The sequence below is a fragment of the Rhododendron vialii genome, chromosome 11a, assembly GCF_030253575.1.
Source record: "Rhododendron vialii isolate Sample 1 chromosome 11a, ASM3025357v1".
Lineage (NCBI taxonomy): Eukaryota > Viridiplantae > Streptophyta > Magnoliopsida > Ericales > Ericaceae > Rhododendron > Rhododendron vialii.
In genome coordinates, this window is record NC_080567.1 from 24,799,212 (window position 1) to 24,815,797 (window position 16,586).

Sequence of the window (16,586 nt, forward strand, 5' to 3'; positions counted from 1 at the left end):
ATATATTGTCATTTTCAAATGAGGAGATCCTTATTTTAGTTAAAATAAGGACCTCTCCATTTCTCCCATTTTCCGTTCGAATTACGATGATCCGAGCCGCTCAATATGTTCAGAACGTGATTTTAAAAGTACGTGCATGGAATCAGCAAAAAAAATGACTGGGAAGGGCTTCATCCGAGCTGTTTTTATTTGAACCGTTCGATAAAAAATAAACAAAAACTGCTCGGATGAAGCCTTTCCGGTCATTTTTTTTGGCTGATTTCTCGCGTATACCCTTAAAATCACGTTCTGAACATATTGAGCGGCTTGGATCATCGAAATTCTATCGAGAAAGGGAGGTCCTTATTTTATTAAGTTAAGGTAGTCCTTAGGAGAAGGGAACTCATATATATATATATATATATATATATATATATATATATTGAATCTACAACCTAATCTCTAGTACCCTATGAGATCAACAGATGGCCAAGAAAGCACCTTGAGTTTTGGTGGAATGGGTTGGAAGTGGACTCACATAGTGGCCACTACAAGAAACCTTGTTGGAAGATCATTAAAGATAGCAACTTAAGGGTTTTTAGATGGATTTCCCAGAGTGGCATGGGATTTTCCGAGTGTAAAATATGCATCCAGCGCAACCCAATACACCTAAGGATGTTAGGTAGATCTTTGATGGTTTGGAGGCTTCTAACAATTAAAATTATAACTGAAACACTAGGCCCAACAATTGTGTAATTGTAGCTGGGTCGTAGGTCATCATAGGTGCAGTGAGATTGTGCGTTCAACTTTTATGAAAAGAACGTTGATACCCTTGTTGATGGGCGAGGAAGGGATTTGGGTTTAGTAGTATAAATTCTGCTGACCTACCTGAAAAAAAAAATCATAGTACTTCTTTTCATTGGAAATGTTACAAGGGAACTAGGAAGCTGACCGAAGGACTACGTTGAAACAAAATTGAAAGTGCAAGATTCAAATGGATGGAAATGAAATTACAGAGACCTTGGTAGAAATCTCATGTAGTAAAATTTATCCCTTCAAAATGGATACCACCACTGTACCTTATTCAATTCTATATAAGAGCGTAAAGGAATATTTTTCTTTAATTTTGTTTTTGTATGGGTATTTTGAGGGAGAAGAATAGGACTACATTTTATGATAAAGAAATTCAAAGACTGCCGTGTTGATGATCAATGAGGAGTTTTTTTTTGGATAAGCGATCAATGGGGAGTTGCCCGAGCATTCTCCCCACAAGGTGTTGATATGAGAATGCAAAGCCCTACTAGTCTCTACGGAATGCATTCTAAAACACACGTTTCGGAAGGACAACTAGGTGACGGACAGATTGGCCAACATGAGAGTGAACCAGGAAGACCAAATGGTGTTGTATCCTATTCCACCGGTTGATATCATTCCGCTCTTAGAGACAGATATGCGTGGCATGGCTTTTGACAGATTGTAATTGTTGTTGCTTTTCCAGTGTGAAAAAAAACAGAAGAAAAAAGAAAGAAGAGATTTATGTGTTAAAGTGGATGGACTTGATTTTGGGCCAGTGGGCCACAATCCAAGCAAGCACCCTATAATGTATTTTAGCTGGGGCCACCCCGATTGATGCAGCATTACTTACCACTAATTGACACAACAATACTCTCTCGCAAGTGATATGATATTATACTTGCACTTTCATTTTGTGCAAAAAAAAAGAAGAAAAAGACTAAACATACAAAAAAGAAGAAGAGTAAACATACAAAAAAGGACTAAACATATTGTACTTCGGATACTGTATTTTCCTTTTACTCGAAGGCACAATTCTAGTACGAATAATTTTTTTTTGAATTTGACGTCATCTTGTTTGGTTCTCATTTTTTTAAAGTTATTTTTGATGTAATTAGTGATAATGAGTAGAGAGAAATAAAGAGAAAAATGTATTGAAAAACGTGTAGAGTGAAATATGGGGATGAGATGAGATGGAAACCAAACAAGGTGACCTATCATTTTGACAAGTCCAATTCAATTCTGTCAAGTTTTATATCTATTTTCAACCCAATGAGTTGGTCTGGTTGTTATGACTTGAGTATTGACCAATCAGAGATTCGTTTTCAGATAAGATTTTAGGTTCAAAATTTCATACTTTGTAAGAGCATCCACAGTGGAATAATTAAAAGTGGATAATCAAAAGTTGTCACATCATCTTTTGGTTATCCATTTAAGAGGTTGCTAAGGTTAACAATGTAGAGAGGCTGCTAAGGTTAACAATATAGAGGTCCACAATGGTACAGTCAAAATTGAATAACCAAAACTTGCCACATCACATTTTTTAAAATAGTTTTCCAACTAATAAAAATAGGTTATTAGAAAAAGTGAAAATAGTTTTATGAAAACTTTGATTAAAAAAAAGTTTTTGGGAAAAAGTTTAAAAAAACTGTTTTTGAATAAAAAGTTTTTTTTTTTTTTAAAGAACGGTTTTTGAAAAAAAGTTTTAATAAAAAAACAGTTTTGAAATAAAACTTTTCAAAAAAAAATGAGAAAAACAGTTTTAATAAAAAAATATGTAAAAAAACTGTTTCTGCAAAAAAAAAAAAACTATTTTTAAAAGTATTTTTGTTATAAACATGTTGAAAATGAAAGAAATAAGGTTTTTGTATAATGACGGTATACTTGATTGAGAAAATATGAAGACAATTAAATTTGATTATTGGCAAAATGTTGGTAGTTTTGATTATCCAATGACCAAAATTTGATGAGCTGCTAAGATGTTTCTAAGTTTGGTTATTTCAATGTGAGCTCTTTTTGAACAAATGTTGCTAACCTTATAAATCTTTTGATTATACCACTGTGGATGCTCGGTTTTAACTACTTTGGGATTGGTCCATCTGAGAATTTTATCCGATTTACTTGGGTTTGTCGGCGGTAAATAAAATTGGTCCGCAATAATTTATCGTTGTTCCCATACGCTTGCACACTTCTTTTTTTATTTATTTAAGACAAGGCAATCAATCATATCATTTCAAAGACCCAACTACACTTACAATGAAATTCATCCAGAGTTAAAAAGATAAGAAATCATGCGCATCACAGCCAACAAAATCTACAAATTACATTATACTTCCACCAAGACAAAGCACATACAGCAGAACCGACGCTGCATGTCTACGCTGGCACACCTTGAGTTGAGTTATCAAAACTTTCCTGTTGGTAATTTCTTTGAAACATAGGCCCAAAACCGTATCTTCCCCGCCAACACGAGGTAAAGGCCAGCCCAAGGGCACTTCAGATATTTACCACTGAACACAGGGATATCCCGGACAACACAATCCACCTATATATACACATAACCTCGCCTCGGCATTGCCCTACTTTCTTCGTCGTCTCGCTCCCCCCTCACAGCGCCGCCGCCGACGAGAAAATCTCTCTCTCTCTCTCTCTCTCTCTCTCTCTCTCTCTCTGTTTTACACATGCATAGATAGTTTCATATATATCACATCGCACTCTACTGGCCCGATGATGGAAATCTATATGAATTGAACGCGGTTCTGGTGTGATGTAATCACTTGCCTTCACTACCACCATCACCACCGCCACCGCCACTACCTCTTCCCCTTCCCCCATACATCTCTATATTTATGTATATATCTATATTACGGTGGTACGTAAAGGCATTTGACGACTCTCACCGGGTACAAAACCGTTGATGATTTATCAAAGCTATGAGATCTGAGGGCCTGTGTAGAACCCTAACTTAGTTTTTGGGTGGAAAATGAACATTGAACGTGCAGTGAACGGTGATGCATGGAGTACTTTTCCGGTATCTTTTTAACCGTTGATGATTTGGGTTTCAGGATATTTGTTAGTACTAATCTCTCAGTTCTTTGGATTGTGAGAAAAGGAGAGAAAAAGAAATTGTTTGTGTCTCCTATAAAATATCATCAAAATGAATGGACCAATACAAGGACATGTCCTTTGTCTTTATTTCAAGTCATTTCCCATCATCTCTCCTCTATTTTAATAAATTTTTTTCTAAATACTCATACCTTCTATTTTGTCACCCTTTTTGCTGTTGTTTCCACCGCTATCTGCGCAGAATTTTCAAGTCTATGATGTTCTAGGCTTCTTGTTGGAATGTGTATTTTGTCAAGGAAATGGGCAAATTAGACAGTTATTTACGATTTATTTTTGTAGTCTATTCTCATTTTTTGTCCTCTTGTTGTATTCGGGGTTTCAAACTGAAAATAGTTGCCTTCGGGCATGTTTTTCCGGTCAAAAAAAAAAAAAATGAATATAGTTTTTGACTGGTATACAAATCTGCAATATTTCTGCCCTTATGTTTTGAGTGTTGTTCGTGTAGAAAGTAAAAGATTTGTTTGGCTTCTGATTCTATCTAGATCATACTTTGCTGGTGTATTTGGATAGTGGGCTTGTATTAAGAGAAATCAATCACTTGGGACTTGTCTTTTAATGCTTGTAGCGCAGATTGTAGAGTTAAGAAGTATAAGCATTATTGTATTGAAGTTTCAGTTTCTGCTGCTGCTGGTTCTGTGATTGGGACTCCAAATATAATGTGCGTGGGAGAATGCGTGTGGGTATCTATTAATATATGAGAATTACTTAATTTGGAGGTTGAAACTGGTAGATGGAAATTGCAATTCTTGGCTGTGCTGCACATTTGTAGCAATTTACTAGATATCGTTGCTTTTTCATGCCTTCCCATTTTTTCTATGTTGCTTGGAAATCTCACTGTGTCTGTGCTTGGGTATGCATAATTGCATATAGACATGTGGATGCATGTGTGTAACATTTTTTTTTTTTCCTCTTATCCCATTCATTCATCAGCTAGCTAATATGCTCCGCAAATTATGTTGTTGCATTGTGTTGTCTTGTAGACTGCAAGGATGGAAACCTCATTGTATTGAAGGGGCTCTAAGCAGTTTTATTCTGCATTAGAAGGAAATGCAGCCTAGAAAGCTATATCTTACCCTTTCTATTATATTTGTGTGCAGATATCGGACCTTTTCAAAAGTTAGTTCATTAGATTGAGTGCTTTATGGTGTTTTTATTGGTTATAGTCTTATAGACTTTATGCATGATTGCCCCAAGACCACCCCATTAGCTGCTCTTTGTCCTGTGTTAAGTATGTATGATCTTTTTGCATGTGCTAATTTATGCTGACCTTTTCGGGAAGTAATTTATGTTTTTTGTGTGAAGGCTCTTTGAAAAGACCTGGATTAAAACCATTGATTAGTTTCTTGAAGCTATGAGATCTAGGGGCTTTGATCAAGTTCATTTCTAACGTGCATCGAGCCAATTATGGGCCTCAATTTCAGCTATTTGTTTTGCAAAAGTTTGTGAATGATGATACATGCACTGGGCTCTGAGCAGATTATATTCTGCATACTGATTGAAATGCAGCCTAGAAAGCTATATCTGACCCTTACAAAGTTATTAACATTTTTTATATTAGTGGTTTCTAGGTTTGAATCCGCCATTAGACTTTATGCCTCCAAGACCACCAATTTGTTCGTCTCTCTCTGGATAACTTATATAGAGCCTGAAGGCCTTATATTTGGCCACTTAATCTGATGTAAAGGATCTTTTAATGTGTAACTCAATCTGGACCTATAATGATTTTGCTTAGGCTGTGAGATCATTGGTGGCTTGATAATGTTCTTTGTTCCCAGTAGGCATCCATCTAGATCTAGCATCTTACATCAATCAGAAATGATAGCTTTGGGATTCATGTCAATATGTTAAGCTTTTTTTTTGGATGCTCGAGTAGATTTGGTGGAATTGCCGACAAAAAAAATTTAGAATCTGGGAAGTTAGCTTTTTTTTGGATGTTTGAGTAGATTTCGTGGAATTGCTGATAAAAAGGCTTAGAATCTGGGAGAGTTTAAGAGCTGAGTATAATTTTTAACCTGGGAAACTGTCTTATGTACGCACGGCTCACATGTCTTTATACCTCTTTACACTAGCCTTGCGGCTCAGCTTGCCATATCTTTTGGCTCTTCTCAGCATGACTGGATCTGTGAGTTAAATAATTGTCTGCCTTTACTTCACGATGCTGCCTTTCCGACCATTTTCGTCCTGTAGATCACTATTTCTCTGTACTTGTGTAATGTATGTCTTTTGTTGTTTTATTAACTGTTGTCCACTGGTTTCCCAATTATGAACAATCTAATAGTACTGGCGGTTTGATGGTTGGGCTAGTGACACCATCACTTCCACCTCCACCTTCACTTTCACAGCCTTAGGGAGTGTGTAATTTGCCCTTTATTTATTATCCTTTCGATGTTGTTCAAATGCTTTTGTAGGAATTCTATCCTGAATGATATTGCTCTGGTTTATGAGATCTGAGGCTTTCGTCGCTAATGAAGTCCATTCCTAATGAAGTCCACAGCTTGCACTAGCCTAATAGTATGCTAGCTGAACATTTAAGATAATGTGCATTTGACAATTTGTTGGGCTGAAATCTTGATTTGATGTTGCTCGCTTCATGTTGCGGTTATTAGTGAAAGCTTTGATGCCCAATGATGGAGAACTCATTTTGTGGAGTTGGTTTTGGTTGTCATTAGAAGCCACCCCCATCATCTTGGTCATCATCATCATCATCATCTTCTTCTTCTTCTTCTTCCTCCTGTTATTATAATATTGTTGCTAGTGGAGTGTGAAAATCACTTCCCTTGTTGCTATTATTAAGTTGGGGAGAGGCTTCTTATGGTAAACCACTGCCTTCAACTATCAATGATTTGTGATAGCTATGAGATCTGAGGACATATCAAATGCTTTTGACATTTTACAATTTGCTAGGCAAGAACGAGGGGATTGAGTCGGGAACGTTGAGAAAACCAAGGGGTACCTATGGGTCTAGAAGGCTGTGTGTTACTCATGTTGATTTAGCCCTATTCTTTTTTTGTTGGGAGATTGACAAATAAACCTTGTGGCTGTTCACGTGTTATGGAAGCCTATTCTTTCCTCAGGGTCCTTTGATCAAAGCTTTGATTTTGCTTGTACCATTTTTTAGTTGCCTTCCCTAGTTTGCTTGATTAGGCAGAAAATGACATTGTATATTATTTGTAGATTGCTTGTAATTATGTCACTCCCTATATCGATATTGTGCAACCTTACTACCCTTTGTGCTGACTTGTGCATTATTACAGAGAATTATATTTTCAGGGAGCATTAACTTTGATATTGATTTTGTGCTTTAATAGAAGTCTTCATTTCTTTGTGCTTTACAACAGGATGTGGACAGTAATCAATTAAAGACCACGACTTTTAATGTTTGGACTAAAGCTGGCTTTGAGATTTTATTGGATTTTGGAGGGTTTTAATATATTCCCATTAGCATAATTTCCTCCAATTTGTTAGCAAAAGTCAATTGCTTGGTTTCTTGAAATCTAAGGCTTCAAAAAATTGTACTCATCTTCTCCCTCCCTCTCCAATTAGAAAGATGATTTTGTTGCATGATGTCAGTTGTGGACTACATTTTGAGCTAGCATTTTAGGTCTTGTTTCTCCTTCAATTTGTCTTGAGAAGTTCCCCTATGTAGCTCAATTCTTTGGAGTTCCATGTTGTGGCACTCCCTTGTGTGTTAAAAAATTTTGTTTGCAAACCAATTCAGTATAATATCATTGGTTGAGTGATAAAAAATATATAATATTCTTAGGAAACTTGAATAAAGCCTGTTAATTTGCCCTTGCATGTTCACTTCTCCTTTTTTCACCTTGCCTTGCAGCTCAGCTTGCCTTCTATTTTGGATCTGCTCTGCAATGCTGCTGATCTGTGGCTTCAACAATGTTATGCCTTCACTTAACATCCAAACCATTTCTAATCTGTACATCTTTAACTTTGTCTACGTGAAATATGTTGTTTGCTATTTGTTTTCATGAATTGATGTTTAGGTGCTGCCCAATGATGGCCGATCTCATTGTATGGAGCAGGTCAATGGTTTCCATTCATCACCAGCCTTTACTAACCAGTAACCACCACCACCTCCTCCGCGCCACCACCACCTCCTCTACCTTCGTAGTCTCAGGGGATGTCAGTGAAATTTGCCCTTTTATTCATTATTGTTTTACATGGTGTGCAAAGGCTTTTGGTGAATTGTTTTGAAACAATTGATTATTTGCTCTCAAGAGCTATGAGATCTGAGGGTTTTCATCAGTCACTTTTTGTTCTACTCCTAGCCCAGTGAAGATGGGCTTCTATCTTGCCATTGTGTGGCACAATATTTGGCCTTGGGCCATGTCGCTGTTCTGGCCCAACTGTAGTTATGTTACTTTATGTGGGTTATGATGTTAACGACGGTCCTTTCAGATTTTAGTGTCGTGTGTACTGGTGCTTTTTTCCTTGAGCAGTAGCTGTGAGCAATTTACTCTGAATTCTGCTTTATTGGTGGAATTCAATATAGAATGCTACATCTGATATTATTGCAGATGTATTTTCACTAATTGTTTTCTTTCTTTGCCTGAATTCTTGAGAAGTTGCTTTCTTCATGTTGCTATTGTCCTAAATCCTGACGTTTGGTTTTTAACATGGGAAAAAGCTATGTTGCCCAATGATGGATGACTCATTTGTTGGAGTGGTTGCTATGGTTTTCACTGGAAGCCTCCTCCATCATCATCGTCATCATCATTAGTGGCATCTTATTGCCATGAATTATTGGAATAAGATGATTACTACCACTCCTCCTCCTCCTCTTGCTATTACTGCTAGTACTACTACTACTACATATGGGGGAGTGGCTTCCAAAGATAACCATAGGCCTTCAACCATTGAAGAATCATGATAATTATGGGATCTGAGGGCTTACCTCTTCTTTTTTTTTTTTTACTTACCCTTCTATTCATTTCTTGAAAATTGTCAAACATTCCTTTACATTATTGTTCGTTGCTTACAAAATCCTACTCTTTCCTCTGATTGATTTAAGCAAAACTTGAATCTTATGTCCGAGAAACTGCATTGACAAATATACCGTCCGAGAAATTTAATTCTGTATAACTGCATCCAATAAAGTCCCAATAACTGCATCGACAACTATACTGTCCGAGAAACTTTTGTTCTGACTTCTGCATTGTGATGATAATGTATATGACTGGAAATTTTATGTTGATTTAACTTTTGCCTTACTTTTAGTCTTGTTTTCTTAATTCTGTAGATGGCGAAGTTGTCCGGAGTAAAGCTGGCATTAGGATCTTAGAGAATTTGGATGGTTATCTTCGATAATGACGAAGTTTTTACTGACCTTGTGTTCATGTTTAAAAAAATTTTCCCCACCTTTCATTTATAGCTGGTAAAGTCATCCCACTTTAGTGATGCTTTATTGGAGGTATGAGTGGACAGAAACACATAGATCATCTTTCCAATTGTTCTTTGCTTATCCTTCGTTCTAACCTTATCTATTTGTTTGGTTGATTGTGCCTTGTTGTTGGTGCTTGCAGTTCGTCATGTGATAATGGCACTGATAATTGTTGTTGGCTTATTGACTCCAGTTTTGAAAGCTTCGGGATGAACCTTAGTGGTTTCAGTCGAGAAGCTGATTACACAACAATCTGCCAATAGTTCTTTGCTAGGTTTCCTTAAGTTCTTTTGTAATGCTGAAGGATATATTTATTTGTTCTTTTTTTTTCCCCCCCTGTTTTTTGGACGTGCTTTTAAATCTTGAAAACTCTGATGTATATATTGCTTTATCTATAATATGTTGATGTTCTCTTTTCCAAAATATGAGTTATGACTATCTTGTCCTTCACAAAGCCTTGTTTTAAGAATTGGGACCATCTTCAACGCTGCAGTATCTATTGGGACCTTGGTCCCTCTTCCCGACAACCAGCTTGTTGGAACCACGTCAAATGCTTGAATTGCTAAAATTTTCTTCTGTTTGGGAAGTTATTAAATCTATATGCAAATGTGTTGCACGGATTCAATATTTTGTTCAATCCTGTGATGATGGATGCCAAACTATTGCTGATCTGAGTCACGAGAATGAGCTTGGCCGCAAGAAGTTGGGTTATACTGGTTTTTGTACCACCTGTTCCAAGGTCCTTTATAAGTGGAGCTCTCCGAACCATTCTTCTCAGGTGAGTTATATTCTGTTTGTCTTCGGAAAGCGTATTAGTAAGGAAAGGAAATGAAACAGGAGCTATATAGGATGTGAAAATATAATAATACCACTTAGGAGATTTGTTAAGCTTTTTTCCGAACTTCGCTTTAGGTACCACAAGGTCATTGTATTGCTTTAGGTATCACGAGGTAGTTTTGTGCAGCGTACGTCCATACCCTGGGAAAAATGAACTGGATGTAGCTTTCCGCCATGATCAAAACCACAAACAAGTAACCGAATTTAAAACTGTTTCAGCTGCCTCAAAAACATTGTGGAAGCAAAGGTTATGCTTTACTTCCATGCAAAGGTAGATTATGTATGACCTTTGTTCTTTTTCAGCTCATTCAATCGCACCCGTACATTCCCAGAGAATGGAAATTGAATTGGGACTCACAATCTCCCACGCTGTAGATGATTTCACCCCATCAGCTGACCACCTCTACCATGTTGTGTGTAGAGAAACTGACTCCATGTTCATCCTCACTGCCCAGATCAAAGGTCCTCCTTGCACTCCCATTTATGTCAGTCTCTTTATTCATATGTTCTAGTCTGTATGTTTACGAATCTGATTATCTGTATTTTATCTGCTTTTTTATGAATTGTTATAAACTCTTTTCTAGTTACTATACTGTCGAAACTCAAAAAAAAAGTGCAGGTTATGAGGGAGAACATGTGGAGATTGTGATAAATGAGGATGGGACTCGGATGGCCATAAGGGCCCAAAAGCCATTTTTAGAAAACTGGACGGTAGGTTGGAAAATGCATACGGTAAAGAGGAAGGTTTTCAAGATCCCTGATGCGGTGATTTTGGACAAAATCAAGGCAATGTTTAACGAAGAAGTGTCGGTTCTAACAATTTTGATGCCAAAGGCAATGAAAGGAATCTGCGGGATAGGAGTTGAGGAAGTGAAAGAAGATCAAGGTATAGGGACCGTCGGATCAACAAGAGTTGTACATGATCAAGTGAGTGAAGAGAAAGGAAATGAAAGCCCTCCACCGTTGGTACAGAAAGATCAAGTTGTTGAAGGAAGTACTGATGATGAAATTCTTCGAGTGCAAAGGAAAACGGAGGGAGAAGAATCCGAAAGAGAGGAATGCCCTCGAGGTATTACGGCAACAAAGGAAGACAAAAGTTGTCACGAAATTAATAAAATTGATACTTCAGGGCCGAAACAGGTTACAGATGTAGTTAAAGAAGTTGAAGGGGAAAAGGAAATGAAGAAAAGAGGAAATGAAGAAAAAGAACAAGAACAAAAAGATGATGTAGAAGAACAAAATGGTCTAGAAAAGATCCGCGAAGAGGTCTGTCACGATGATCCTCCTGAGAGGGAGAAAGAGAAGAGCCTTGGTGATGAAGCAACTCAAGGGAACCAGCCCCCAGAGAAAAGGTCCATGATATGTGCTCCCGTTATTGCAGGATCGGCCTTTCTTGTGTCTATTATAGTTCTTGTGATTCATTTGAAAAGAAAGAAAAACCCGCCTAGAAAAAGTGAAAATTAGTGCTTAAAATTGGTGCAATTGTGTTGCAGTACCATCCATTAATGGTGGTTTCCTGAGGATTCAAAAGAGGAAAATTTATCATTTCACACGGTGGTTAAACCCTGTCATCATGGTTTTTGAAAGTTGATATATACATGGAGTATTTGATGTTTATGTAGTGTTTCAGCTTAGTTATGAATATCAAGTTCCATCAATAACTGAATACGATCAAATAGGTTTTGTATCTGCAATTAGTTGGTTGTCCTGTGATTCTGCTCCCTAATTTTTACCAGCTCCCAATTAAGCAATAGTCTTTTCTTTTTGGGGGGCGGGGGCGAAATCACGGTTTTAATCTATATCAGCTTTCTCAGAAGGGTGTTGGGGCTTTTGGGTTACAATAGTCCTGATTAAACGTACTTATCAAGTGTAAACATTCGGTAATCTCAAACGTCGTAACATCACGATCAAACGTGGTTAACATGGATAAGTGAAAAACATTGTTCACATGGTATGGTTCCTGGGGCAAAGTTAACGGAGTTGGATTGCTTGTGTGTCCAGGGGACAAATTCTATTTGGAATGGATGGCTATTTGCAATGGATGGTGTGAGTTTGTCAAATGCTTGACAAGCGGCTACAATAACTTTGCTAACTTTTTCCACAATTCCAATGGGTCCTAAGTATATAGGAGTTAGCTTCACTTTATTTCCGAACTCTTTCCAAAACGAACCACACCCATTTACCCAAAAAAAACTAACCGCACCCTTTCCTTTCGAGGTTTTAAACACACCCAATCTCGAGCTTCAAATTCAAAGGTCTCCTATCATTGGCATGGTTCTTTTGCCAGACTTTGAGCCATTTTTATCCTTCGTTGAATTACTCGGATCTTTTGCAGTTGTGACATGAACAAGTTTTGGTCCAAGCAAAACTTCTTCAAACCTCGGTCCAACATTTCCGAAATCTAATTCATTTAAATGTTCCCTTTTTAGTATACTGAGATCCATGCAGAGCAGAAGAGTGAATCCCAACTATGTTAATGATTATGAATGCCAGTCATAGCTACTTCTTTGAACTCAAAATTCTGACTGGAGAATAACGTGGGGTTGCAGAATGACCTTCACAACATCATAAGCATGCAGGGTTTAACTTGATTTTTTAAAAGGAGAGCCTATGGACCTCAAATTCTCATTAACAAGTGTATGTCCGCCAGTCCGTGTATTACGTCCTTTGAAATCAGTTGCTTGTCACTTCACCAGAACCCTAGCCACTGCAAAACAAACCATCGCGAGAAGCACCTCTGCCTCTAGCCGGCGAAAGCCCTTCAATACTTAAGTTAGTATCTCGTATTTAGAGGAAACCCAAAAACACAATGATTATGACTGTAAATCACAAAGCACCTTTCCCCATGGGAGTGCTGCCTTATTTATGGATACAGATGATTTGTTCCCCTAGGATTCCTATCACCTTAGCCTTGGGAATGCAGAATGCTATTCCTTCTAGAACCTCCCATAATGTTAACTCAATCTCAACCCCTTTATTCATGGGATACATTCCTATCCCTTCTAGAACCTCCCATAATGTTTCCTTCGCCATACCACGTTGGCGGTTCTGCTAGGGTTTGACAATCGCACCCCCTTGTGCACAATTACTACAGTGCACCTGCATCATGTGTTCAGCAACACTGCTGGGCACCCTCGCGTGGTGCTGCCGACCAGGGCACGTGTTACCCACGTGTCCGAGACAACTCATCTTGTTTGGGAAATTACCCACTTGACCAAGAAAACAAAAGAAAAGAGAGAGGGTGTTCAAAGGCCCTTTTTTGCAACTCTGCGAGGAATTGTTTCAATTTGTAACCACAACTATTTCTTTTTGGATAGAAAATGGTTTACGCGATTCAAACTTGTCACAACACCATGGCATATAGCACGATAGCGAAATCAAATCACCAAAGGCACCAATGAGGCAGAGGCAATACCTCTCTGCAAAACTCATTAGGTTTCTATTGTTCAATCCAATTACAGTTTTTCATACTTGCCTATGAATCTATGACACTGTCTCTACTCATGACACGCATAGTCTCTTTTGTGATGATTAGACCACTCTTCGATTCTTCATTTTTGCTGCTGAAGCCTGGCTATCAGAAGCACCTCCATCTGCAAGACTACCGTATTCAATTGGGACATCCATGGCTCCTCTTCGCAATAACCAGTTTGTTGGTACGACATCAGATGCCTTAATCGCTACAAGTTTCTTTTAGTTGGAGAGAGGTATCGAACCTGTATGCAAATGTTTGTACTCGTTCAATGATCTTTTTCATCCTATCAATAGGTGCCAAAACGTAACGGGATATGAGCATGTCTACAAAAAAAGACAATGTTGGCTTAGCTCTTTCAAACTCCGTTATAAGAGGAGCTTTCTGCACTGGATACGATTCTTTTTCTACGGAAATGTGTACAAGTCGTACTGTGCTATTCTTCTGGAAAGCATATTAGTTCGAGGAGGAAACAAGATAGGGGCAGTAAATTGTGACAAGAAAACGCTTACAACTTCGGTGGTTGGACATTGGACAGCCTTTATTCCAAACTTTGCTTAGAGAGTTGCAATCCTTTATACAAACCGCCCAAGACTTGCTCATGAAATGTCAAAAGAGACTTGGGCTGCAAGATCCTCTGTCCTTTACTAGATTCATAATTAATCCAATCATGGTTTCACCGGAAGTTTGTTCACGTACTAGCTTTTCCCTTGCCGTGTATGATGTAAACGATTTCTCGCCTTTGGGGCCGCCCTTGGAAAAACAAGGTGTACATAGCTTCCAGTTCCAGCCAAGGTAAAAAACACAAAAAAGTAAACCTGACTTCTTACTGTTGCTGCAGCCTTGTTCACCCCATTGAGAAAGCAAAGAACCTATGCTTTACTCGCATACAAAGGGGCATTAGCACATTTTGTTCCTTTACTGGATCACCACCAACTCTGTCCATTTGTTGAACATTCAGTCAAACGAGCAAGTTCTCAGAAAATGGAACTCGAATTGGGACTCAAAATCTCCAAGACAGTAGATGGTTTTACCTCATCAACTGACCTCCTAATTGCCAAAGACCGATCTGGCCCGCTTTTCGTGTCGAGAGAAACAAACTCCATGTTCATCCTCACTGCCCATCTCAAAGGTCTCTCTTCTCTCTCATTGTGGCTCTCAATACATGATTACGCCGATGCTTCTGTATCGACATTGGAGGGGGGTATTATTTTAGTCAGAATACCATGTTTTGGTTTTCCTGTTTTGTTGATGTGAAATGATTTTCACACTCTTTTTTTCGATTAATGCACCTCACTTGTCTTTTAGTCTAAAATTTACATATAGAAGTTTCACTAAAGTACGAGAAATGGAGTGCACTCATCAAAAAAGAGAGTGTGAAAATCATTACCCTTTGTTGATTTGGATATAAGAAACTCCTTCCTTGTTAGTACTAAAGTTTTGAAGGTCAAAGAAGTGCAGGTTACAAGAGAGAATTTGTGAAGATCGAGATAAACGAGGACGGGACCAGGATTGCCATAAGTGGCGAAAAGCCGGTTCAGGAAATGGTCATGGTAGGTTGGATAATGTACAAGAAGGAGAAGGAGATGAGGGGGTTCAGGAAGGTTTTCAAGATTCCTGATGGGGTGATTTTGGATAAAATCAACGCAAGGTTTAACGAAGAAGAGTTGGTTCTAACAATTTCAATGCCAAAGGCTGTGAAAGGGATCCGCGGGGGAGGAGTCGAGGAAGTGAAAGAAGAGCAAGTTGTTGAAAAATTGCCCGATTCATCTCCGAAGAAAGAAGAGCAAAAGGCAGAGAGTAGTACATTGGAGAATCAAGATCAAGGTACAGGGACCGTCGAACCAACAAGAATCGCACATGATCAAGCGAGTCAAGAGAAAGGAATCGAAGCTCCTCCACCGTTACTACAGAAAGATCAAGCTGGTGAAGGAAATACTGCTGACGAAATTCCCCGAGTGGAAAGGAAAATGGAGGGAGAAGAATCCGAAAGAGAGGAATTCTCTCGAGGTGTCGCGGAACCGAAGGAAGACGAAAGTGGTCACGAAATCGATGAGATTGATACTCCACCGCCGGAACAGGTTACAGATATGATTCAAGAAGTCGAAGCGAAAGACGAAATCGAGAGAAGAGGAACTGATATCGAAGGAAATGAACACGAAAAAGAAGACATGGATGTTAATGATGAGGATGAAGAAGAAAATGGGGGAGAAAAATGTTGCGAAGAGGTTTATCGCGATGAGCCTCTCGAGAGGGAGAAAGAGAAGAGCCTTGGTGATGAAGCAACGCAAGGGAAACAGCCCCAAGAGAAAAGTTCCAAGATATGTTGTGTTCCCATTATTGCAGGATCGGCCTTTCTTTTGTCTATTATAGTTCTTGCGATTCATTTGATTAGGAAAAAAAACCCACCTAGAAAAAATGGAAATTAGTGCTTAGAAATCGATGAAATTGTGTTACGCCAATGGTGGATTATTGAGGATTCGACTCATAGGAAAATTTGTCATTGCATACAGTGCTTACCCTGTCATCAGGGTTTTCGAAAGTTGATCTACATATTTGACATTTTTGCAGTGTTTGAGCTAAGTTAGGGATATTATGTTCCATCAATTACTGGATTTTTGATCAAATAGTTTCTGTTTATGCAATAGGGCTGCAAATGAGCCCAACTATTCGTGATCAGCTCGAGGCTTAGTTCAGTTCTGTGGGACTCGTTTTGTAAATGAGTAGAGCTTCAAAAGTCTAGCAAATACGAAAACATGTATATGTGATCGTATTTTAGAAGTACATATATATAGTAATTAGTTGCACTATATTGCCAATAAAAAAAAAAGTTGCACTATATTGGTAGTAATTTTTTTTGCAGAGAGCTTGAGTTCGAGCCTGAGGTTGGCTCGCGTGTATGTGTTCAACTCAGCTTGAGCCTCCTAAACACCAACGAGCTCGAGATCGATTATTTGAGCTATGTGCCATGAATGCCAATCATAG

The 16,586-nt window shown here is 38.4% G+C and overlaps 2 protein-coding genes and 1 non-coding gene across 6 annotated transcripts; all 3 read left to right on the forward strand.

Moving 5' to 3' along the window:
- Positions 1 to 3,306: 3,306 nt before the first annotated feature.
- Positions 3,307 to 11,692, forward strand: LOC131306470 (uncharacterized). 4 transcript variants are annotated; one of them, XM_058332731.1, is made up of 3 exons: positions 3,307 to 10,070; positions 10,433 to 10,591; positions 10,749 to 11,692. In XM_058332731.1, exons 2-3 carry the CDS (start codon positions 10,465 to 10,467, stop codon positions 11,591 to 11,593), a joined length of 972 nt encoding a protein of 323 aa, XP_058188714.1. In that variant the 5' UTR covers positions 3,307 to 10,070; positions 10,433 to 10,464; the 3' UTR covers positions 11,594 to 11,692. The 4 variants fall into 4 exon arrangements, with proteins under 4 accessions (XP_058188714.1, XP_058188712.1, XP_058188711.1 ...); XM_058332729.1 differs by having other exon boundaries at positions 3,307 to 7,127; positions 7,206 to 10,070; positions 10,433 to 11,692; XM_058332728.1 differs by having other exon boundaries at positions 10,433 to 11,692.
- Positions 5,340 to 5,425, forward strand: LOC131309098 (small nucleolar RNA snoR118). Its single transcript, XR_009194764.1, has one exon. It is a non-coding gene; the product is annotated as a small nucleolar RNA snoR118 (small nucleolar RNA).
- Positions 11,693 to 14,523: 2,831 nt separating the features above from the next.
- On the forward strand, positions 14,524 to 16,216 carry LOC131306471 (uncharacterized). Its single transcript, XM_058332732.1, has 2 exons — positions 14,524 to 14,733; positions 15,063 to 16,216. Exons 1-2 carry the CDS (start codon positions 14,586 to 14,588, stop codon positions 16,028 to 16,030), a joined length of 1,116 nt encoding a protein of 371 aa, XP_058188715.1. The 5' UTR covers positions 14,524 to 14,585; the 3' UTR covers positions 16,031 to 16,216.
- The last annotated feature ends 370 nt before the right edge of the window (positions 16,217 to 16,586 follow it).